This window comes from Colletotrichum aenigma (assembly GCF_013390185.1).
Source record: "Colletotrichum aenigma strain Cg56 chromosome Unknown KSG_Cg56_contig04, whole genome shotgun sequence".
NCBI lineage: Eukaryota > Fungi > Ascomycota > Sordariomycetes > Glomerellales > Glomerellaceae > Colletotrichum > Colletotrichum aenigma.
Genome location: NW_023500910.1, coordinates 4,508,976 through 4,533,860, shown reverse-complemented (window position 1 = coordinate 4,533,860; position 24,885 = coordinate 4,508,976). Strand labels below are relative to the sequence as shown.

The 24,885-nt window shown below is 53.9% G+C and overlaps 6 protein-coding genes across 6 annotated transcripts; 1 reads left to right on the top strand and 5 right to left on the bottom strand.

The window, feature by feature from the left end:
- Positions 1-2,937: 2,937 nt before the first annotated feature.
- Positions 2,938-8,668, top strand: CGCA056_v007048 (acyl-CoA ligase-like protein; the record flags this gene model as incomplete). The annotated part of the gene is made up of 4 exons (XM_037322297.1): positions 2,938-2,997; positions 3,146-3,168; positions 3,252-7,856; positions 7,906-8,668. The coding sequence occupies 4 exons, from the start codon at positions 2,938-2,940 to the stop codon at positions 8,666-8,668; spliced, it is 5,451 nt and encodes a 1,816-aa protein (XP_037179174.1).
- Positions 8,669-13,524: 4,856 nt separating this feature from the next.
- Positions 13,525-14,325, bottom strand: CGCA056_v007047 (Uncharacterized protein; the record flags this gene model as incomplete). Its single annotated transcript, XM_037322296.1, has 1 exon — positions 13,525-14,325. The coding sequence occupies one exon, from the start codon at positions 14,323-14,325 to the stop codon at positions 13,525-13,527; it is 801 nt and encodes a 266-aa protein (XP_037179171.1).
- Positions 14,326-15,068: 743 nt separating this feature from the next.
- On the bottom strand, positions 15,069-16,622 carry CGCA056_v007046 (Heterokaryon incompatibility protein 6, OR allele; the record flags this gene model as incomplete). The annotated part of the gene is made up of 1 exon (XM_037322295.1): positions 15,069-16,622. One exon carries the CDS (start codon positions 16,620-16,622, stop codon positions 15,069-15,071), a length of 1,554 nt encoding a protein of 517 aa, XP_037179170.1.
- Positions 16,623-16,878: 256 nt separating this feature from the next.
- On the bottom strand, positions 16,879-17,907 carry Ephx2-0 (Bifunctional epoxide hydrolase 2; the record flags this gene model as incomplete). Its single annotated transcript, XM_037322294.1, has 1 exon — positions 16,879-17,907. One exon carries the CDS (start codon positions 17,905-17,907, stop codon positions 16,879-16,881), a length of 1,029 nt encoding a protein of 342 aa, XP_037179173.1.
- Positions 17,908-18,806: 899 nt separating this feature from the next.
- On the bottom strand, positions 18,807-20,339 carry CGCA056_v007044 (uncharacterized protein; the record flags this gene model as incomplete). Its single annotated transcript, XM_037322293.1, has 1 exon — positions 18,807-20,339. The coding sequence occupies one exon, from the start codon at positions 20,337-20,339 to the stop codon at positions 18,807-18,809; it is 1,533 nt and encodes a 510-aa protein (XP_037179172.1).
- A 1,461-nt stretch (positions 20,340-21,800) lies between these two features.
- On the bottom strand, positions 21,801-23,737 carry CRY2 (Cryptochrome-2; the record flags this gene model as incomplete). The annotated part of the gene is made up of 2 exons (XM_037322292.1): positions 21,801-23,508; positions 23,565-23,737. The coding sequence occupies 2 exons, from the start codon at positions 23,735-23,737 to the stop codon at positions 21,801-21,803; spliced, it is 1,881 nt and encodes a 626-aa protein (XP_037179167.1).
- Positions 23,738-24,885: the final 1,148 nt, after the last annotated feature.

The following is a 24,885-nucleotide window of genomic DNA, read 5'->3' as shown; positions in this document are numbered from 1 at the left end:
GGTACTTTCGTCTCTGTCCGACTGCTTTCCGAGTCGTTTCTTCGGTTTCGAAAAATGGTATTAGAATTGGTTGATGAGAATCGAATGAATGCTGGAAATGCTGCGGTGTGTCTGAATCAGGAAGTGTGTGGTCAAGAGCTGCGGGCGATCAAGTTTAAATGTTCTAGGGCATAATTCGTCGTCTGGGTCTTCCCCCATACTGTCAAGAGTGAAGAAAGACCATTGTCTCTTTGGCCGAGTTCGTGGATAAAGATTTCATTTTGCTATTATAGATGGTATGAACAAAGTAGTGCTGCAGAACAGCAGGCGGCTGTGAGGAGACAAGATGTGTCTGTGAGTGGACAATGGCCTTGATGAGCCGGAGCCAAAGGAACATTGATCAAGCACAAGACAGTTGGGTGTGACTTGAAGACAGAGGGATAAGAGGACTCGAGCGGGGCGTTGGCTCCATTGTCTGAGTTCTTGAGGTATCTGTTTCATTCGTTAGTGGCTGAAGAGCTGCGCGTTGCGAATGAAGCGGATATAAGAGGTAGGATCAGGAGCTCAAAGCAAGTTTTTCGACACAAGGAATTCCGAACAGGTCTGTGTTTTTGCATTCTCTCATCATTTTATGAGGTCAGGTGTAGAATTCGACGCGAGGTAAGCTTACCAGTTGAATATATGGCTGAGGCGATAACAAGTCAGTTCGATAGAGATGACTGATCTGTTGCATTCGTTAGTGGCTGAAGCCTGCGATGGTGCGAATGATAAGTAAAAATAGAAGACATCTCAAGGTCAGGAGCTCAAAGCAAGTTTTTCGACACAAAGTGTTTCCGAACAGGTCTGTGTTTTTGCATTGTCTCATTATCTGAGAGGGTTGAAGAGGAAGACTGCGAGGAGAATCGGCTTACCTGTTAGCTATGCGACTGAGATGTCGGAGAAGTTAGTTTGCAGCCGGAGTCGATAGGATTGAGGCCCAACACCACTCGATGGGGGCCTTAACCCTGTCTCGACCAAAACTTCGAAGCCGAGGCACGCAAATATTCACTGAGATGGGTTCTCGTGGCGCGCCGGGCGGTAAGTCAAAGATCGCGTGGAAGCAGCTCCTTGTCTGGCGTCCAATCGCGTCTTTCATCCCACTGGCGGGCAGCTGACACGTCCGCAAAGCTCCATCGATGAGAGTAGCGACTCGAATAAGAGTCCCATCTGCCAATGATGCTCGCGACGGAGTGCTGAGAAGTGGCTTGAGAAAGTGAGGTGGCAAGCGCGTGGTGAGGAAAACTTTTCGAATATGACTTAGGTAAGTCGTAGAAAAAGGTTGGCGACGAAGAGCCCCACCGTCGTTGCGGTTGGCTCGTGCGCTTGAAGGTCGATGAATCCTTGTCGACGCTAAGCCGTTCAGAGGGCCAGGCCTGATCGGGGCACTTAGACGAGCCAATGACGCAGAGCGGCGTGGGATGGGATGGATCTGCAGATTCCCTCTCCAGCAGGCAAGAATAGACACTCTTCAGTGCTGGGAAACAAACGATGAACGACGTGCCCGTTGTCGGTTTTCATCTGGGGATTGGACTCAGATGAAGTGTGGTCCCTGAATGCAGGCGAACAAAAATAACTTACTAGGCCTGCAGTAGCTGGGCATCAGTATTGACATAATTGGCGATGGTTTCTGTGCTGTTCTGGCAGGTCCAGGGGCGTGAGATCGATGGGCGTTGGGCCGTTGGCTGGACCAGGGCCGGCAGTCACCTACTTCAGTCATCCAGTGACTTGGCTGCCCCGTTTGGGACGTCCTCCGACCGGCCGTCTACTATTCTGGGTCGATTCTTGATTTCGGGCTGCTGGCATCGACAGCATCCCGGATTTGATTCTCAACGATGCTTGTCCCTATGACGCTATCATCGAGTGCCGCATTTTGAGGTGTTTCCGCCGGTGACATGAAGCCTCATGCGCTGATGTTTCTCCCCTCACCCTCAAAGCTGAACCCCCAAACCCTGCGAGTTGTTGCCTGGCGGGTACCTGAAAGTCTGCTGGGCTTTGCAATCCGGGATCTCGACGCTAATCATCAGCCTGACACCGGCTGTCGGCCTGGGTGAACAGGATGAACTTGCCAGAATTGCCCCTCATTGATGCTGAGTGTGGACTGCGTAGTGAATGTCCCCATCGAGCACTCTCTGAGATGCTCCGTCGCGGCGCATGCAGATGCCACCATTTGCTACAGAACATGCGCTCTCCTTGGCCGAAAAGCTGTCCGTTCTCTCCTGCATGTCTCCAGGGTATGACAACCGCAACGTTTTCGCACTCGTATCGCTGCTTGCTATCCAGCCAACCACCACCAATCTTTGTCAGTTGAGGCCGGGTGCCGCACCACCCAACTCCCCGTGTTCCCGCCTCGAACCCTGAACTCGCCCTGTACGTACTGCTGAGAAGTGGCCTGGACTCTCGACTGGCACCCGGCAGGTTCATAGGTCGCCTTAGTCGCCCACCACCCTCATTTTGGGCCAAACCCAGTAAAGCAGCCGCTGCTCCTGGTGCTCTTCCTGGCCCGACCTACGTCACGAGACTGAACGAACTGCCTGGGTGGAGGAGAATGAGGAACGGCCTGCACCTGCACCCGCACGCAACCCGCAATCCGCAATCCGCAATCCGCACCAGCAGGACTCTCTGCTGGACCTGACTTGCTCTTCCCACTCGCTGCACAGAGGAGAGCAGCCGCCAGTCGGGAAACGGAGTCAGAGTCAGGGACATCGACCAGCCATCGGGGCGACCACAATATCGAAAGCTCTGGTGCCCTGACTTGCGATCGTCCCTCCTTTACCTCATCTTAATCCTTAACTCTGGACGACTCCCACCTCTCCCCACAACGCCCATTACCTCACCCGGGGGTCTCGGCCACTTCCAGACCCTCTTCGCATTCCTTCCCATCGTTACCGTTGCAGTCGTCGAACCAAGAAATCCTCCAACATGGCACAATTAAGCCCCGACTTGCAAAACAAGCTCGATGAGCTGGAGAAGGAGTTGGAGGTACGTTTGCGACCCCGTGGCGCCATGCGGCGAGCCCGCCCCGAACCACCTCGACAGCCCTCGCGCGCGCGCATCGTGCCCGAGCACCCGCAGCCGCTGCCAAAACCTTGACTTGCTTGCATTGACTGACGCGCTTTTGTGCTTGTAGGAAGGCGACATCACAGAGAAAGGGTGGGCATTTCCCCTCCTTTTGTCCTCTCTCCAAATCCCCACGCCGGCGCGACAGCGGCTAACGAACCCCTCTTCCCTCACAGATACCAGAAGCGACGAACGCAGCTCCTCTCTCAGTACATGGGCCCAGGCTCAGCCGGATTTCCCGCCGCCCCCGAGACCAGAGGCGGGCTGGGTATACACTCACCAGACAGTTCAATCCATCCCTCGAGCGATGGTCACCGAGCAGCCGCTCTCGCCGCCCTCGGCGGTAGAGATTCCGATCCCACGAGCCCGACGTCCCCAACCTCTGGACGACCGCAATCACCATACGGAGGCCATGGATCCGCGGGGTACGCCTCTCCTGGATATACCTCGCCCGGCGACGGCTATGGCTCGCCCCAGATGAACCCCGCGGGCCTCCTCAGACCTGGTGGCCCCCTCGCGGAGCACCGGCCGACTATGAAGCAGCACGATTCTCTCTTTTTGGGCAACCCCAACGAATCACACACTCGATCAGGTACCATGGTTTCGACCGACTACGCCTTCAATCCCGACCAGCAGGGCGCCTACATGGACCAGATGCAGAACCAGTATGATAGCCGCACCGGCACGATGTTGGACACGACAGGTTATTTCTCGGGCTTTACTGGAGGCCAGAATTTCGAACAACCTCCACATGAGGAGTACGGCGGAGGACATAGATATTCCTCGGGAGAGGCCTTTTCGCCCACGGCAGCCATGGCACCACCCATGTTGACTGCAAACGACCTACCTCCACCAGAGTCGCTAGAGTACCAGATGCCCCTAGAACCTCGCGATCTTCCGTTCGCCATCTCCGACCCGCACGACAGTAATACCCCAATGTCAAAGTTCGATAACATCGCCGCTGTCTTGAGACACAGGGGCAAGACGACAGCAAAACTTCCCGCCTACTGGGTCCTTGACAGCAAAGGCAAAGAAATTGCCTCCATTACGTGGGACAAGCTCGCCTCAAGAGCCGAGAAGGTCGCACAAGTTATCCGAGACAAGAGCTCACTCTACAGAGGAGACCGAGTTGCGCTTATTTACCGCGACACGGAAGTCATCGATTTTGCGATCGCTCTGCTGGGCTGTTTCATCGCCGGTGTCGTGGCGGTCCCCATCAATGACTTGCAGGACTACCAGAAATTGAACCTGATTCTCACGTCGACTCAGGCGCATTTGGCTCTCACCACGGACAACAATCTCAAGACATTCCAGCGCGACATAACAACGCAGAAGCTGAATTGGCCTAAGGGTGTTGAGTGGTGGAAGACGAACGAGTTTGGCAGCTTCCACCCGAAACGCAAAGATGATGTCCCGCCTCTAACGGTCCCAGACCTTGCCTACATTGAGTTTTCAAGGGCCCCTACTGGTGATCTGAGAGGCGTTGTGCTCAGCCACAGGACTATCATGCACCAAATGGCATGCTTGAGCGCGATTGTGTCTACGGTGCCTGGAAACGGGCCGGGTGACACCTTCAACCGCACCCTGCGGGACAAGAACGGCCGGCTCATCGGTGCAGGAGCCACAAGCGAGACCTTGCTGTCATATCTGGATCCCAGACAGGGCATCGGTATGATTTTGGGTGTTCTCCTCACTGTTTACGGAGGACACACCACCGTTTGGCTCGAGAACAAGGCTGTTGAGGTTGCCGGACTTTATGCCCACCTCATTACCAAGTACAAGGCAACCCTCATGATCGCGGATTACCCTGGCCTCAAACGCGCCGCCTACAACTACCAACAAGATCCCATGACGACGAGAAACTTCAAGAAGGGCATGGAGCCCAACTTCCAAACCGTCAAGCTCTGTCTCATTGATACTTTGACGGTCGATAGCGAGTTCCACGAAGTCTTGGCAGACAGATGGCTGAGGCCTCTGCGGAACCCCCGCGCTCGTGAGGTTGTTGCGCCAATGCTCTGCCTACCAGAACATGGCGGCATGGTTGTCAGTATCCGTGATTGGCTCGGAGGCGAAGAGCGCATGGGATGTCCTTTGAAACTTGACATGGGTAGCGATGTTGAGTCCGACGTGGAAGAAAAGGAAGAAGTAAAACCGGCACCTTCCAACGGCTTCGGCAGTCTCCTTGGAGGTGGTGGTACTGCTACTACCGAACAGCGCGCTAAGAACGAGCTCAGTGAGGTACTTCTAGATCGAGAGGCTCTCAAAACGAACGAAGTCGTAGTTCTCGCGATCGGAGACGAGGCTCGGAAGCGGGCAACTAGCGAGCTAGGAGCCGTTCGTGTTGGTGCATTTGGTTATCCGATACCCGATGCCACGTTAGCCGTCGTGGATCCCGAGACCGGCTTGCTGGCATCACCACATGCGGTTGGTGAACTTTGGGTCGATTCGCCTTCACTGTCGGGCGGTTTCTGGGCTCTTCCTAAGCATACTGAGCAAATATTCCACGCCCGTCCGTACAAGTTCGACCCAGGTGAGCCGACACCGACATCTGTGGAACCCGAGTTCCTGCGAACCGGCTTGCTTGGTACGGTGATTGAGGGCAAGATCTTCGTCCTTGGCTTGTACGAGGACCGAATCCGCCAAAAGGTCGAGTGGGTTGAGCACGGTACCGAAGTCGCGGAGCATCGCTACTTCTTCGTGCAGCATCTCGTCGTCAGCATTGTCAAAAACGTACCCAAGATCTACGACTGCTCGGCTTTCGACGTCTTTGTAAACGAGGAGCATCTACCAATCGTAGTGCTTGAATCACCAGCAGCGTCAACAGCCCCTCTCACCTCAGGAGGGCCTCCGAGGCAACTCGACACAGCACTGCTTGACTCTCTCGCTGAGAGATGCATGGATGTCCTGATGCAGGAGCATCACTTGAGGCTGTACTGCGTTATGATTACGGCTCCTAACTCTCTCCCTAGAGTGGTAAAGAACGGACGCAGAGATATCGGTAACATGCTTTGCAGGCGGGAATTCGACCTGGGCAACTTGCCCTGCGTCCATGTCAAGTTCGGCGTTGAACACGCCGTCCTCAACCTGCCAATTGGTGTTGATCCAATCGGAGGCATCTGGTCGCCGATCTCATCCGACTCTCGCGCCGATATCCTCATGTCCGCCGACAAGCAATACTCTGGTATCGACAGAAGAGAAGTTGTCATTGACGATCGCACATCCACGCCATTGAACAACTTCGGTTGCATCACCGACCTCATCCAATGGCGTGTCGCCCGGCAACCCGAAGAGCTCGCTTATTGCACCATAGATGGTCGTGGCAGGGAGGGCAAGGGCGTTACTTGGAAGAAATTCGACACGAAGGTTGCAGCTGTGGCGTTGTACCTGAAGAATAAGGTCAAGGTCCGCCCAGGCGATCATCTCATCCTCATGTACACACACTCTGAGGAGTTCGTCTTTGCGGTTCACGCCTGTATCAACCTTGGAGCGGTGGTCATCCCGATGGCTCCTCTCGATCAGAACCGTCTGAACGAGGACGTTCCAGCGTTCTTGCATGTTGTTGCTGACTTCCGCGTCAAGGCTGTCCTGGTCAACCAAGATGTCGACCACCTCGTCAAGCTCAAGCCTGTTGCGAACCATATCAAGCAGGCCGCGTCCATTTTGAAGACCCCGATACCCCACTACTACAACACGACCAAGCCGCCTAAGCAGAGCAGCGGATTAAGAGACAACGGCATCATGATGCAACCCGCCTGGATCCAGTCAGGTTATGCTGTCATCATTTGGACATATTGGACGCCTGACCAACGCCGTATCGCGGTTCAACTCGGCCACGATACAATTCTGGGCATGTGCAAGGTCCAAAAGGAGACGTGCCAGATGACAAGCTCGCGCCCTGTTCTTGGGTGCGTTCGCAGCACAACTGGTCTCGGATTTATTCACTCGTGCCTGATGGGTATCTACATCGGAACGCCGACGTACCTCCTTTCACCTGTCGAGTTCGCCCAAAATCCCATGTCACTATTCGTCACGCTTTCGAGGTACAAGATAAAGGACACCTACGCTACCCCGCAAATGCTGGATCATGCCATGGCCATGATGCAGGGCAAGGGTTTCACCCTCCATGAGCTCAAGAACATGATGATCTCGGCCGAGAGCAGGCCACGCGTGGACGTGTTCCAGAAGGTACGGCTTCACTTCGCCGCTACTGGCCTCGACAGAACCGCCATCAACACCGTTTACTCGCACGTTCTTAACCCTATGATTGCGTCGAGATCATACATGTGCATCGAACCTATCGAGCTTTGGTTGGACACCAAGGCTCTGCGTCGTGGATTGATCTACCCCGTGGATCCCGAACAAGACTCCAAGGCTTTGCTCCTTCAAGATTCCGGCATGGTTCCAGTATCAACACAGATTGCCATTGTCAACCCCGAGAGCCGACTGCTCTGCCACGACGGCGAGTACGGTGAAATTTGGGTAGACTCGGAGGCTTGCGTTAAGAGCTTCTATGGCTCCAAGGACATTTTTGACGCCGAGCGTTTCGACGGCCGGACAGTAGATGGCGATCCGAGCATTCAGTACGTTCGTACTGGTGACCTGGGTTTCCTGCATAACGTGAGCAGGCCTATTGGTCCTGGAGGTGCGCAGGTTGATATGCAGGTCTTGTTCGTTCTCGGCAATATCGGTGAAACATTCGAGATTAACGGTTTGAGTCACTTCCCCATGGACATTGAAGCATCTGTGGAACGATGCCACCGGAACATTGTCAGCGGTGGATGGTAAGTCATGTGCACGAACCCCGTATTGTACAAGTGCTAACCAACGCAGTGCCGTCTTCCAAGCCGGTGGTCTCGTTGTCGTACTCGCCGAAATTACCCGCAAGGCGTATCTCGGTTCCGTCGTCCCAGTCATCGTCAACGCCATTCTCAACGAGCATCAAATCATTGTCGACATCGTAGCCTTTGTCAACAAGGGCGACTTCCCCCGATCCCGCCTTGGCGAGAAACAACGCGGCAAGATCCTCGCCGGATGGGTTACCCGTAAGATGCGTACCCTAGCGCAGTTTGCCATTCGGGACATGGATCCTGCAAGCATAGGAGGCGACCCTGGCGTTCAGGACGGACCAGATCCGCACCGCGCTTCTATCGGCAGCCAACGCAGTATGGGTGGCCTGGCGCCTGGCTCCTCCAGCCTTCGCAATGTCGAGCACGCACCACAGATTCTGGAGCAGGAAGAGTTCGACCAGCAGCACGGACACATGGCTGCCCTGCCTTCCCAGGGCCAAATCGCAGAGATGCCGGGCGACGAAGGCACAATGTACCAGGGTCAGGCAAGCGCGCAGCAAGGTCACGGGTACGACCTGCCCGACTTCAACCAATTCGGTGGCGACGAAGGACCGCCGCCAGTTGGAGCGAAGCCGGGGTCGAGAGCAGGACCGGGAGGACCGCCACCTCAGATCAATCTTCCCGGCGTCGACGGACGCGAAAGCATGGATCTGTGGAAGAGCAAGGACGGCGGCCAGGACGACGACTGGACTGCTCAAGCATTGATGCACATGAACCTTGCCAGTGATTTGGAGAAGAGGCATTGATGGCATTGAACATAAGGGGGCATTGTGGCCCTTTGGGCTTGGTTTGCGTTTTATTCTGTTAAGTCTTGGGTGGCAGTCTGCGGCGTCGGACATGGTTACGATACCGTAGTTGGGATTATGAAGTGTTTGGATAGAGGATTCCCCGTGCATGCCTCAAAAGATCATTTTTAATTCATCATGATCGCCCTTTGTTTCTAAGGTTTTTGTGACATGGAAAGCATTGAACGGGGCGTGTGTTCTTGTCGCTCTCAAGACCCCGAGAGCGATATGAAACTCCTCACACTGCGATTCAAATGAGATCCACACAATGTCTCGGGTTCTCATCAGTGACAAGATAAGGTAACCATGTCTTCAAAAAGGTTACAGGCCGGTCTTTCTCCGTCAGTGGCTCAAGATCTTGCCGTTTAGAGTTAATGACGTTTCTCCATCGCAAGATGTTATTGAGTATTCTTCCGCCATACAGTCATATTCAAACAGAACAGAGATGGACGCGGGCAAAGGGCGGTTGAAGTGCTGTGCGAAGGTGCCGCATCTAATTACCGAATTCGCAGATCAGAGCTGGAATGAGCTGTCCCAAAGCCTTGAGGTACGCCCAGAAACCAATCGATCCGAGAAAACTACTTTGCCCCAGCTTTCCAAATCCCTCGAAAGTATCATACCATTCTACCAATAGCTCCCGTTAGCAACGTCTTGATGTCCACGATGGGAAGATACTTTCTGCCACATCTGCAGGCACGAATATTTGAATTGGGCCCGGCTCTGTCTTATATAAGACAGACTTCGCACATTCCATGATCTCCAGAAAAACCAGCAATGTGGTTGTAAATCTGGGTTGCACGTCTCACACTCTGACTTGTCATAGCTGATGGAACTGCTCTTGTTCTGAGCAAGTCGCAAGCCTTATGGTGGTTTCTTCTCTCGGTTTATCTTTGTCTCTGTTGTTCTCCGTGGTATGGTTTGTTTATTCCATAACTTTATTCGGTACGCATGCTTTCATCAACGATCGAGGGTACAGCTTCATTGCAGGCTTTGGGCTGTGCGCGAGAGCTGGCTACTCTGTCGAGTTCCGTTAGCACTTGTCATGCGATTCATTCTTGCGGAAGTCCAGTCCACAAATGATCAATGTCCTTAAATACTCATGGGCTTCGTAATTGGCTGGGCGTGAGTTTGTTGGACATAGAAAGGTTTACAGCGTCATCACAAAAGCATTGACCTTGTCACCACATGTTGCAGCATAAAGGCTGTCGCGGATGGAGCACGACTTGATCGAGACATGAATGGCGTGTGAAGACCGTTGAGTATTTGAATATATGAACAGCGAGGACACATCGACATGGGCTTATCGTCGTGCGCGACGCTGGTACATTAGTGCTTGTTACATGTAGTTTCGCGGTGCCTTCTGCATCTCCCTTTCTTCAGGTATTTCTGATGGAAACAAGTTAAATGCAATGTCTGGACAGTCAATCCTTCCTTATATTCGTACTACCTTGGATAGCTAAAAGTTGCAGCTGACATTGTGCACTTATCACCGTTTAAGTAGTAGCTCATAAGCACTTAGCATCTTCCGCTCTTTTAACGTCCCAGCTCACAAGATGCTGCTCCAATGCTAAGAATGGCTATCATCATCACTGTCCTCGTCGGATTCGGACTCTGCTTCGGGCAGCCCAAGGGCTTGTTTTAGCTCTTTTGTCCATTGTCGTACCGGCTTTACCCCTTGCCTCAGATCTTTGTAGGAAGATTTGAGTGGCTCCGGGAGCTCTTCTACGTCAAGGAGTCCGTTGTCATCGATGTACTGTTCCACGTAGCCTATCATTGGCATCGCGAAAGCCCCTACACGCGTTGCCGAGTCGCGTGCATAAATGCGCAGGAATGCTTCCAAGAGAACGTGAGCTTTGGGGACCACCACTGGTTCTTTTGATGACTTGAAGACGCCTGAACCATGACCCGGTCTCCAAGAAGGGAGAGCACTATCATCGGAGGCGAGGACGAATTGAGGCGGGAGTTTGTCTGGGCACAATAGATTGCTGTCCAGAGGTGGCAAGAACCAAAGGGTCTCCGAATAAAGATAGATCCCAACCGTGATTTCTGATTGGTCAATGTGAAAGTGATGGGCGGGCGGAGGCGTGTGTCTTTCTTGTGAGCTTGTTGGGCATGTTTCTGGGTGTGGACACGGTCTGAGGGCATCTATCCTGCCGATAGCATCGACTCCGGCCGTCAAAAGCTCGTCTGGAACGACGAAATCAACCGACTGAAAGCTGTTAGGACCAAATTCAACATCGCATTGGTCAAAGCACTCACTGAGATGATCGATGGTATGCCGTGAACATTGAGTAGATGCTGGCCCCATAGAACGCAGGGAATTTGGGAAGATTTGAGTGCACATGCTATTGATGCTACAAACGATTCCGAGTCATCTGACATGGCCATTGTTTGTTGTTGTGAAAATACAAAGATAATACCGGTGTTGCTGGCAGACGTAGATTATGAGAACACACAAGCCTGAAGTGAGTTTATCACACGTGATGTTCTAGGTTCGTTGGGACGAGAGAGGTTTGGCTGCCTGGATTTGCGCTAAATTTAGCGATTCACTGGACATTGGGCTGAATGGGTTCGGCGCTTGGACAGCCTATCACAATGAACTTGCCATCTACAAACACCTCCAACCAACGATTGATCACCAGAGTCACACTGGGACGTGATGTCCGCTTTGTCAGAAATGTCGCACTTGGAGAGTTTTGCCCTTTTCCAAGCTCTGCCTCCCGCACTGCGAATGAAAATATGGAGCGACGCACTTTCGGAACGGACTGTTTGGGCCGCGGTTAGCAGAGACAGCGGAGGTTGCTCATCCCGGGCAATGGCCTACGTTGGGCAGGCGCCATATCTGGCCGGACTCGCATGCAGAGAGTCTCGGCAGCTGCTGGAGAAACTTTACACATCGCCCCTCCGAGGACCAGGATTAGCGACAAGTTTTGGCGCCTACTGGGTCAATCTGGAGAGCACAGTCGTCTACCTCGGTAGCTCATACAATGCAACCGAGCTCATAGAGGCTTTTAGCGTGGATGGCTTAGCCAGATTCAGACATGTAGCTCTTCAATGGTACCAATTCGACAGACTTGCCAGGACGTGCCAACGGTTGGCAGAAACATGCCTGGCGCTTCGCACGATCATTATTCAACGCGGCGAGTCAGGCGATATAACCAGTGAGTCGGTTCGTGATGATCTGGATCCAGACTTAGCCGCCTACTACGCGACGATCCCAGGTTCCGTCGACCCCGAAACATCACACGACAAGCTAGATGTCTCTCATTTCCACTCACTTCTCCTGGAATATTTTGGAGATTCTCCTCCCAGAATATGTCTGGTCCCCACCAGTTCCGCGAACTTTCAAGGATGAGAGCATGGCCTGTTACACCCGACCATAACTCCTCGTGTTGGTGCGGCCTCTCCAGACAGAACCATCCAATGGAACAGACTGATTCTGTGGCGCCCAGAAATGTTGTTGGTTCGGTCGTTGGGACGCAGGCAGGCAGCGTCAAAGGAATGCTCACAATGTCAATCGGCACCATAGTCTCTGTATTAATATAGGTTGAATCTCTGTGTGACAATGGCTTGAATCTTCCAGCATCGCATCACACAACATTCGTCTCTATACCCATCATTTGTATATTCCACATTATATTCATCTCACTCTGTCACTATGCCTACTCGTATCCAACTTGAAGCCGCCGCCTCTGAAGTTATTTCGGTCCTTAAGGGGATAAGAGAGTTCTCCAATGCCCGGATTGCAGTCATTGGCGGGCTAGCTCTTTGGAAATATCTGCCCAATGGTAGAACAACTGAGGTATCTCATCTCAAGCACGTCTGTACTTTTCTTCAAGCTAATGTAGTCTTGGGACGTTGACTTCATTATCAACATCGATAGTGCTCCGCAGGGAGTCAAGCAGAGACTCTTGAGCCTTCCAAACTCTCCCTTCATTCAACAAGCCCAATTTTTCTACTACAAGCATGGGTCAACGTATATTCAAATTGACATCACTCCTCAATGGCAGGTCAGTTAACCCTCAAGAAATACGCCGACGGTTCTTCGTCATCGCGTTCTATCAAAAGATGGTAAAATGATTTTCTTCTAACATTGTGGCATCCAGTCTCCATATATGCCAACTGCTGCATTGGAAGTTAGGAACGTGCCAAAACGGCGTTATCCCGTACATCTCGCCCAGTGATCTTATTGTTTTCAAGATCAACTCTTGCGGGTTGCGAGCTCAAGCGGCCAAGAAGCGTACCGATGCCGCAGATGCTCAGGCGTTGCTGGAGTATGCGACTAAGTCTTCGGCTCTTAGTCTGACGAGTGCTCAGAGAGCTGTTGTGGAACCTTGCACCGCTGATGTTGTTACTCATGGAGCGAAGAAAGAAAAGTGGTGGAAGGAGCGCCTCGGTCTTTGAGTCCCTGTATTCGCTTTTGAGCCATAAATGTAAACATAGTTTCGTAGTTTCCGTAGGGGCATTTGGCTTTTGGTAAATTTTGCTGTCTTTTCCAGATTGATACGTGTTGGCATCAGAGTCTGCATCATCAGTTTGTCAAGAATTCGGTTGCAACATTAGTCAAGTCTGATAATGTCGAGTGAAAATTGACAACGTTGTTCCTAGAATAGTGTGCCTGCGGGAGAATGCTAGCCAGACAAGATCAAACACAAAAGTAATCAACCCTACATGTAATCTCGCGCCAAATGTTGTCAGCTATTGCAGGCAAGCTTCAACATACTTCATCACAATGATCACATGAATTTCCTTGGATTCAAACTCAATGTAACAAATCTTTGCGCTTCGTTTGGCTATAAACGAGTCTTGCATCGCCATTACCACTCTAGAAGCTTCTCCTCATCAAAGCCAGCTGCTTGAGAAAAGTAATATCCTCTTTGGTTTGTAACAAGTCTCAAAGGCTCAGCTCCTTCATCCCGTTCAGCAGTAAAATCGCAGTTGAAATGCGTGTGGCCAAACGCCCAAATCTTGACTTTGCCGCTCTTGAAGCATGCTTCATCCGACAGATCCGTCGCAAAGCCTGGCGTGATGGGGCTTGTAGCATGCCTCGGGTCCAGAGCACGGCTGTCTTTTGAAGGGCTCCAATGCGAGAAGATGATGATCCGCACATCGGACTGCTCGAATTCTGTGACCCGTGTGTTGAGCCAGGCCAGGTCCCGTTTGTGGGCGATATTATGCGGGTCAATGTCCCACTCTTCTATTTGAAAAAAGTCTTGTAGTCCCATGGAGACGTGGTCGCGGCTTTCAGGAGGAACGTGAGAGAAGAGGCTACATCCTAATACAACGATGTTCGTGTCGGGCACCTGGAAAATCGTTCTGTCCAGCAAGACGAATTGCCCTAGCGACGGGTTGGCACTGACGTCTTTCTCAAATGCGCGAAGAATCTCGAGTGTTTCGGGCCAGCTTGATCGATACGCTTCGTGATTTCCGGGGACGAACAGCACAACGCGGAATTGGCGAAGTTGTTGAGTCAGGAAGGTGAGACAGTCGTCCTTGTGAGCCGCAATATTCCCAATATCCCCCAGCAGAGCCAAGATTGGGGCTTTCGGAGTGATCTCGAAGACGTCATACGCCTTGGGCGACTCCAAGTGTAAGTCAGAGAGGATCTGAATCGCCATGATGGCGAGGTGCAAGGATGAAGAAGTTTGGGAATGCAAGTGCTGCCTGACGAGAGGAGTTGCGCTAAATTGTACCAACACATAGTGCTAAATTATTCGCTCGCTGATACGCACACTGTGCTTCCAACGTCGGCTCACAGAGTCTGGAGTGGATCAACTGTTCAACTGATATGCCCAGGGAATTCAGCGTTTATGAATTCCCGTCTTATATCTTATTGTAAGTGTTAGACCTTTTTACGAACCAAAACTACGAGACAATAAATCTGGGCCTATTCTGGGGACATTTTGTCTTGTAGCTATCATCATGTGAAATCCGAATTCTATTTTCCTCTTGGCTTTTGAAAGCGGCAGTTTCGATCCATTTTCACCTGGCAGAAACAGTTTCGGCGAGAGTTTCAGCTGAAGACTTGTATGATCTCGATTGTCTGCCAAGTTCCTGTCCGAGATTTGACAAAATCCCCATTCATGATCCCATGAACATACGCCTCACCAACGAGCAAAAAGCCATCGTCAGCGGCAGGACGAAGAATAAAAGGCACATCTGCACCAATTAAAACCCACACGGAGTCTTCTTGCCTCATTTCCAGAGGCCCAAGTCCAATATACCCTTTCATACATCTAAAAGGCCGTCTTCTGCGTAGTTTGACACTCGCAATATTGGCGTACTTCACGCCTTGGCAGATCATGCCGCTCCTAAGAGCTTGGTACGCTTGAAACGTCTTTTCACCAGCTCTCTCCGTTTCCTAGTTATACGCATATGCCCTATCTGCGATCGGGGTTCTCCACAGAGCCTCTTGCAAATCGGCCGGAGTAGTGTATATTGTCTCTCCTAACAAGACTTCGAGGCCTTCGATCCACGATGCGAGAGAAGCTACACGCGCCGAATCGTCTGCGAAATTGTCCGCTTCAACCAATGGTGACTCCACCTGTTCTACGTCGTCCATGCGCACGGCGTCTAGCGATATCCGTTTATTTGAGACAAAACGTCCCGATAAACTCTGCGAACAGTCTGCCGAAGTAGAGTACGCACTTCGTAGGTTCCCGCCCCGAACAACAAAGTCGGAGGTGATGCTCAAAGGCTGTGGTATGTATTGTGATGACCAGTCTGGCGCCCAAGACGGAGCACGTTGTACGTTCGCAGCTGCTGTTCCGTTTTCCTGGCATGTACCCGCAAACGAAAGGAGTCTCGGGCCGTAGAAGCTCAAGCAAGCTGTAGCAACTTCAACTTGCACCGTGTTCCAGTCTTTGCTGTAATCTGCAACAATCGACGGGCTCTTCTCTGGATCAATAAGTCCCAGAAGCGCAAAGACATAATCCCGTGGGTCCGAGGCTTGAAGCTGCTGCTGAGGGGTGGTTGCCATTCTGGACAACAAGGAAAACAACGTAATGAACGACGAGTTTGACCGCGTAAAAGCGACTGGAGTCACTATGTCCAGAGCCGTCGTGAGAAACAGGGCCAACGCAGAACTGTCTTGCCGCCCGACACCGGTGCCGACGATGTTGAGATAGTCTCGTAGGCCGCACAGGAGCCAAAAGCCCCAAAAGAACCTGCCCCGAACAATTTCTGCACCGCCGCAGCAAACAAATGTATCGGACGACAACACACGTTCCTGAATGACCCAGACACGCCGAAACCAGGGTCTGCCGAAAAGCGAGCTTATTGCCGCCAGTTTTGTCGAACCGCCTCGAGAGAGATCGGCCAGAATCCCATCGAGCATTTTCTGGGTCCTGATCACTCGGCGAGTGGATGGGGTGTCGGAAAATGGAAAATTGGTCCAGCTGGGGACGTGGTCGTGGAGCCTTACTCCTCTCCTCCCCAGCGTGTGCAGCGTCTCGATAGCAAGGTCGCTATGCTCGTCGGCCGGTCCCAGCCATATCATGGTTCTTGTCGCCGTGCTGAAGATGGCGCCCATCTGGGCGACTTGCTGCGTCCTCTCAGACTCGTTCTGCTGGACGATGCAGATAGCGTCGACCCATAGCGTCGGTCCTGGTTCTTCCTCGTTACCAAAGCTGCTCGCCACATGCCTCAGTGCTGACTCCAGATTCTCAGTGACTTGAACGTTTCGTCCGTCTAGGATGATGGCTCGAGTGGCTGTTGGGTCTCCCCAAGCATAGGAGAGTGCTATGTAGTTAGGATTAGTGTACAGACTGGCGTGCTTCAAGCGACAGCGGACCGGCGATTGTGTGTCGATCTTATGGAGAGCATCAACCTCAATGAGGCGGATCTCTTTCTCTAGTGGGCTCAGGGGCCGGTACGGAAATTTGCCAGCGGTCTGACTGTGAGCATAACCAGTCATTGCTCTCTGTTGAATTGTAGTCTGCGGTAGTATTATCAACCACACGTGTGAAAGAGAGGGGCTAATTCTGAATGATAATAATCCGATAGGCCAAGTTGTGCGTCAAATCACGGGACCAACAGGCCTGTCTAGAATGTTGGCATGCCAAAACCTCCACAATCACTTCTCAAGACCTCAACCAACAACACGAGACAGTGCATCCAAGCCAACCACGGCCGCACAGCGATGAAGATGCACAACATGAAAAACCCATGTCCTAAACCAGCTTAGCAACAGGCGCAGGTTTGTCACCCTCCGTAAAAGTCTCCTCCAGCCATGCCAGCATATCCTGACCAAACACAGCCGGCGTCTCAAGCAACGCCCAATGCCCACCCTCCCTCGTCACAGCCTTCAAACGAGGCAAAAGCCCAGCCTCGATACTCGGCTGGAGACCAGCAGGCCTGCACACGGCATCCTGCTCGCCGCCCCAGTACAACACCGGCACCTTCACCGCTACAGCGTCTTTGGCGATCAACTTGTCCGCCTCGTTCTGCACCTTGGAGACCATGGACTTGTACCAGCACTGCGGCGCCTCGAACCCGGGCTCCTTGCCGAGGCGCTCCATAAAGTCCGCCTTGTGCTCGGCCGTGGCGTACGGGAGCGTGGGCTGCGTCCTCCCCTCCGTCACCCACCTGCGCATGCCGCCGGGGCTGGTGAAGGTGTCACGCCAAGAGGCCGGGTCGCCGAATGCAGCGCAGTACACGGCCTCGAGGTTGCGGTTCATCAGGCCGGGCCCGTCGTCCGCGGCGAAGAGGTGCCAGTACTCAAAGAGGCCTGCGCCGAACACCTGGCGGGTGATGTTGTTGACCGTGTCGAGGTCGAAGTCGCCCGTCGGGGGCATGTATGTGACGTTTACCATTACCAGCGCCGAGACCCGGGCGGGGTAGAAGTTGTAGAAGCGCTGGGCGAGGGCGCTGCCCCAGTCGTGGCCCAGAGAGATGACCTTGTCGAGGTTCTCGGCGTCGAGGATCTCGACGATGTCGGCCGTTATGTGCTGCCAGCCGTACGCCTTCGGGTCGGTGGGCTTGGAAGAACCGCCATAGCCGAGGCAGTCGAGTGCGAGAACGCCGTAGCCGTGCGGGAGGAGATGATCGTTGATCAGGCCTGCCCAGAGTCTGGCTGAGTCTGGCCAGCCGTGGAAGAGGGCGAGGGTGGGCTTGGAATTCTGGGGAGGGGATCTGTAGTAGGTGTAGGTGAATCCCCGTGAGACCTGGAGGGTCTTTTGGGTGAGCTGTGAGAGATCCATGGCTGTTGGTCTGCTCCGATTCTTAGCACTTTTCCATAATAGAGATCTATAGTTGTGGGGGGAGACGTGACGGACTACTTATACAGTGAAGTGGAGTTTCCAAGCTACAGAGGTCCCATGCAAATAGCCGTCACGCCAAACCTCAAGTAAGTAACCTTGTCGTCTCGGACAAGATCTGCTTATGACCCGAAAGACACCAGCTAAGCTTTGTAAGATACGATTGAACCCAAGGTTTTGTCGGATCACTAATATCCATTCAGGGCCAAATAGTAAACAGCATCAATCAAGTTCGGGTTCTTCGGGGATCATGAAACTGCGACACGGCATTACTCAACTTCCTACCCGTTGTCTCGTGCGGGGTCGAAGAGGAAAGATTCTTATAGCTGATATTAATTGGCCAAAAACAATGGGTACGTCGGCGAAAATCAGAGGGGGATATTGAAAAAGAAGCAGGCCCTGGTCGAGTGCTGAGTCGATAGGAAGACGACAGCCAAGCATTGAGCGTAGAGGTGCATCATCGTGTTCCACCAGCCTGCTTCCCGCAGCTTGGCTGCAGCTAGTGAGGGGTGAGTTCCGACAAGAACCCATCAGAATGATGAGGTTTTGCGAAAATTGTTGATCAGGTAGGTAGTTGGACTTCCAACTGCCCTCGCGGGTTAGTTGTTTGCGGGTGAGAATGCTGATGTCGGAACTAACCCACCAGGCCACCGCCAACACCACCGAGGGATCCGTTGCCCATTAGTCAGGCGAAGTAACTACCTACTTACCAAAAGAAAGACACATGGTACCCAAAACAAGAGTTTTGAACAATGAAAGGTATTTCGACGAAGTGTTTTGTGATTGCATTATTTCATACTTGGTCCTAGTTGATGCGTTGTCTAGCTCTCTTCTCATAACCTTCAAACATGCAGGCCCTGAACCTCCTTGCAAAGAATCTCTACTGGGCGGAAAGTGCTTCTGAAGGGCGTGCGACCAATGGTCAAGGTTTTGAACATGACTGTCTCCTCCTCTGAGTACGACTTGCCATCAGCGTTAGCCGCCTCCTGCATCAACTGGGCCACGCTCTTGACCTCCTGAAACTCGCCCTTGATACCACTCTTCTCTTCGCCCCAGAGCTCGAAGAAGGGATAACCGTGCTGAGCATAGGTTTTGGCGTCGACAGGCGTGTTCGGAGCCGGCTGGCCGGTGAGCGCAGCGAACGACTCAATGTCCAGGATTGTGAGGTTCATCATCACCGAGGCCTCGATATCCCACACATCTGCAGGGTATGGATCGGCTTCGATTGATTGTGTGATCAGGCCTCCGGCTGCGAGACCCATTTCCTTGACCTTCAACGTCGGCGCGGGTGCGCTTTCAAGCGCCCTTGAATGTGACTTCGTCATTCCAAGCGGAGAAGCTGAACAGGACATCAAGGTCATAGGTCCCTGGCTTCCAAGACCGCCTTTCCTGCACCTCCCGAATCCTCCGCCTCGGTGAACTGGCTGGGCGTGAGTAACACTCAGAGTGAAGGATCGAGGCGGGAAATAGACATCGCCAAGCTTGACCTCATTGCCAAAGTCCATTCCGATCTCTCGGTGTCGTCTCGTCGCGTTGGTGTGCTTGGAGAGAGACTGGTCCTGGACGGCAATGTCGAATTCGTCCCGGATGCGTTCCTTGACATCTTCCCAAGTGCTCTCAGGGGTGAGACCCTTCTCGGCCAGGTTGAAGGTGCGAGTGATGACCTTCTGCTCCTTATTCTCATAGCGGACATCGAATTCGGTGGGTAGGTGCTTTTTGATGGGGATGATCTCGATCTGAATACCGCCAACCTTCTCCTCGCCCGTGACTTGGGCCTCGACAGAGAAGCCGTTGCCCTTGGGCTCCGCAACAAACTGCCGAATCTTGCCATCTTTGGAGGCAATTCCGTCGAGCCAATGCTGCTCAGGGACGACCATGTAGTCCTGGATTGATTTGCCGCTGCTGAGCATCTTCTGTCTCTTTTCCTTGGTCTTCTCGTTCTCCGTCATGGGGAAGCCGGAAACAGCGTTGACGCCGCCAACGTACATCTTGATGGCGAAGGGGGCATCGGCAGTGAAGCTAATCCACATGGCTTCGCGTTGGTACATGGGGAAAAAGATGCCGCCCTTCTCGAGGACGTCTTTGGGCATGCCGGGGTAGTCGCGAATTTTGAAAAGCGGGAACTGACCAAGGCCGGGAGGGAGGGAGTTGGTGTCTCTGTTGTCGGGCACGCGAATAGTGCGGTTCAGATTAATGTCGAGGGCATGCTCTTTCCCACCATGGCGAACGGAGATTCCAGTAGCAGGCTCATTTGGAGTTTGGCGGTTGAGGCTGACGGTCAGTTTTCTGCTGGGGTCAAAATCGGCGGTGTTTGCGCGGATCTCTGGCATCAGCTCGATGGCGTCGCCTGCATTATCGTGGGTGGTAGTGACCATTTTGAGTGTTGATTTGGCTATCAATCGGATATTACGGGGAGGGTGTGATGGTATTAGGAGTGGTGTGGTTGACGTTGTCGTTGTTGTGGTGGTGGTGGTGATGATGGTGTGTGATGTCCCCTTCGGATTGGATGGGAGAGAGCAGTCTTGTATTCTTATACCTCATGAACGAACACGACAGGGAGAAGGCCACCTTCCTCATCTGATGGCCCTTTCCCAAACATGAGTCATTCGGATCGCAATCCGCAAGCCATGAAGGCATGTAGTTGCCGTTGTTGCGAGCAAGCCTCATGGTGGCGTTGAATGGGAAAGGACAAAGGATGAATGTCATTGGTTGCTTCCAGGCGAAGACGGTTGCCTCCAGAAATACGCGCATTTGATCGGCCAGATGTGGCTGGCACTGCCCGATCTCAGGGCGTGTGCTGCAGGCACGGGCCGCAAATCACACTGGCGGCTCGAGTTTTGCGCAACGGCGTATTACTGCTCGTCGAAACTCGCTGCCGAATAACTTCATCGTCACTTCCATCTGGCTGCACGTCCCAGGCACCGCAAAGAGAAACTCGTCTTTTCTTTTGGAGCCGCCTGATAGTCTGCATTCAACTCCCGAACGCTTTGACGCTGTTTGCCTGCTAGGCGCTCCCTTTCTACCCAGCCGATGACAAAAACCACTGACGCGGTCTCTGCTCGGGCATCGCAAACGATGATGGCAGTCCAAGGCACCCAAACCCCTTGCCTACGTTTCCATCCTCAGAAACACGCAAGAAAGCAGCGGCTCTTAGGAAACCATATCGTCCTTGCATCTTGTGATGCAAACTCTGGGTACCCAGGCCGGACCACGTTTTTGATATCCGCACGCTTGCAGCATCAATCCTTGGACGACAAATCCAGCACCAACAGCAACCAAAGGCACCATCCTGTCTTGTCTGCAGTCAATTTAGCAGCTCAACCGCCAGCACTTCCTGCATCAGGAAACTGGCGGCCGCGCAATAAAGTTTCCTGTCAAGGGACTCTCCGCAGAGGCCCTGCCCCCTGCAGACCACCGTTTGAAGCCCCTATCCATCCTATCCATCCGCTGGCCAAGATCAGATCATCACCTCAGGTCGCTGCGGCCGCCCTGCCCCTGTGCCACTCAAACGCCGGACTGCTTGCTGCTCCGGTCGTCTCCCCCTCGGATCCATGTCCTCGGTACTGCTAGCTTGCAACACCAAGTCCTGATTGGCAGCTCACAAGACAGAACACCACGATAAGTGACAGACGCCAAACGGCGCGAATGCCGCCCATCAGGCCACCAAGAAATCCCCAACAACTTGCTGCGGGACCCTAGACGTTAGTGGGGGGTTCGCTCTGCAATTCCCATAGGGCGCATCGCTTGGCCGACCGAAACCAAAGCCCGTTGTCGCGGACTGGCGGATCACCGAAGAAACGACAAGTGACAGAATATTTGTCTTGGATTCGCTACTCCTACGCTTTCTGCTTCTTGTCGGCATGCTGCTCGGCGCTGCCCTCCTCGGCAGCCCGCTTGGCCGGCGTGATCTCGTCGCCCTTTGCCCTGGCCGCTCCGTCCTCATCGTCGTCCGCGTCGTCCGCCCGCGCCCCGTCGTCACTCTCAAACTCGTCCATCATCTCCGTGTCGTCGCCCTCAAATAGCTCCCGCCAGCTACCATCCCGCACCTTCTTGTCGTTTCCGTGAAGCCCGACCTGGTACGCCTGCTTCATTGCCCGGAGGCATATCGTCCTCCGTTCGTTGAAGTCGAACATGGGCTTCGGGTACACCCCCTCTTCCGCCTTCTCCCCACGCCCCGTCACCCGCACGCCGGCCTTCTTCTGATCCGGCAGCGGCGCCTTCCACGGCTCGTAAATGTACTTGGCGTCTAGCTTCTTGAGCTCCGGCACCCAACGCCGCACAAAGTCCCCGTGCTTATCCCACTTCTGGCCAAACGACACCGGGCTGTAGCACCGGAAGTACTGCGAGAAGAAAGCCGTGCAGCTCAGCCACTGCCAGTTGCCTGCGTTGGCGGCCGGCTCGTGGTCGATGAGCCACTCCTCAAAGACCTCGCAGCCGCGCTCCCAGTCGATGTAGCACCCCCCTCGAGTGAGGAAACAGGCCACAGAGTGCCGGCCCAAGTGATGAATCCATCCCTCCTCTCGCATCTGGCGCATCAGGGCATCGATCCACGGGAACCCAGTCAGTCCATACTTCCACCTCCTGAACCACTCGTCGGCCTGCTTGGAATCGACGTGGTACTCGCCAGTGATGAGCCCCGTCTTGGAGTCGACCTTGGACGGCAAGTGCCACGGGATGAATCGACAATAGGGATTGTTCGCCGTCTGGGTGAATTTATACCCCAACGCGGCGTGCGCCGCAAAGTACATATCGCGGAACAGCAGCTGGCCCAGCAGGTTCTCCGGTGTCTTCGCAGCTCCCTTATATTTATCAATCACCTCCTTCGCCCTCCAGTAGAATTCCCGCACAGACAGCGCCCCAAAGTGCAGGAACGGCGACAGCAGCGTCGTCGACTGCGGCTCAAATGCCGCCGGGCTCGTCTTGGGCTTCTCAAACGTGGCAGTGTACTTCTTATTCTTCAAGATCTCCTCGAGCATCGCAAGCGCCTTCGTCTCTCCGCCGCGGTGCGGCGTCGTCGCAGACGGGAAGCCAAGCTCCTCCATCGTCTCAATCGCAAAGTCACCGTCCGGCCCAGAGATCTTCTTATACGCGGAGTCTCCCTCCGTGCGCTGCTCCTTGTTAAAGTCCGGCTTCGTCTTGGGCGGCGTCGGCTCAAAGTCCACCGGCATCTCGCCGGGGTCCGGGAGCGCCTCCGGCGCCGGGATCGGCTTCGCGATGGGCCCGACCTTGGCGCCCGCCGCCTGCAGCTGCGCCATGGACATGGTCGGCTTGCCGCCGTGCTTCTCCACGACGGCGTCGCTGTCCCACAGCGTCCGCCCGCTCTTCACAATCACCGTGACCCCGGCCTTCTCGGCCGCCTTGATGACCACCTCGTCCCGCTCGCGCCCGTACGCGTCCGTGTCCTTCTCGAAGACCAGGTGCGTCACCTCCCACGCCTTGAACAGCTTCGGGAACAGCGTCTGCGGGCCCTCGCGGAGCACGAACAGCTTCGACTTGGGGTTGAGCTTGGTGATGCTCTCCGACAAGTCATTTTGACAATCCAGCCTGTCGCTTTGGTCAATGAAACACCCCTCGAATCCGGCTTTCTGGGTCTGACAAACAGGAACTGCCACCGGTTCAGGCCCCCTCGGGCGCGGTACACGTAGTGCGGGTCCCAGGTGAAGATGGGCCACAGCACGGCCGGGTCCAGGGAGAGGGCGGCCGCGAGGGCGGGTGAGTCGTGCAGCCGGAGGTCGGTCCGGAACCAGTAGATGACGCGCGGGCGGGAGGGCATCGTATGTTTGGGAGGGGGGTCCGCGGTTTGAGCGAATGACCCTGGGATTTCGGTGAATTGTGTAACATCAACAAAGCCGAGCAATTGGTGTCCCCAATTGACATTTGCATTTCCGAGTCACGGGCAAGGGAGCACATATTGTGAAGCTATGACCAACGACGCGAGAGCTACAGGGGAAGAAAAGTCAATGATGTCAATGACTCTCAGCCACGCGATTTCTCTCTCTCGAAAAAGAGGGGGGGCGTTTTCTTATTCAGATGAGAGGAGCCCATTTACTTTTTTCTGAACATTCCTCGGTTGCACCCGCTATCTGCCTTAACCCCGGGGGATACGTATCGCACCAAGTGGTGTAGTGAGTGCTGGGCCACAAGGCGCACCGGGCTTGCGGGAACGTTGATGTTTAGATTTTCTAAAACAAGATAACTCGGATCCGTCCTGGAAATTTCGCCATCTCCCGAAACTTTAGCGGCCATGTCGCGAACGGTTGTCCCATCCTCACCCCGCGATTCGGGCAGGGTGTGGCTGGCAGACGCACGCAAAGATCCATGAACCCTGATTCAGACGGTCTCTCGGGTAATGGGGACATACAGAGGGGGTTAAGTTTCTGCGGGCTGCAGATCCAGGGAGATTGAACAGGTCCGCGGGTCCCAGATAGAATGCGGTCCTTCTTCTTCAGAAATGTGCCTGATCATCATCCATTCTCGCGCAGGCGCGCGTGGTCATACGCATTGGATGCCTCCGTAGAGCCAAGCCGATCGCAAAGCCGAGTCCGGTGTGTGCTGTCTCGGCCCGTGTCGCCATCACACGTAGAGCGGTCGAGCCGAGGAATGCGAGCGATGTTGCAACGATGGCCCCGGTGGCCGGATACAGATCGTCGACGCCAACGTGGTGGCGATGGGCCGATGTCTAAGTCAAGCGTCTCTCTCTCCTACGGACCTCACGTGTTTTGGGAATTGCAGTCTCATGCCGCCATCGACGTGTCGGTCGACTCCTCCCTTGTTTGCGGCTCAAGATAGCCCAACCCCAACCAAGCCCTCCAGGCCATCACATGTCCGCGGCACCTTCCTGCGCGTAATCAGCAGTCAATGCACGACGATACTCGGTGTCCGGAAAAAGGCGGCGCCCCGACTTCAATTGGTCTACTTCTG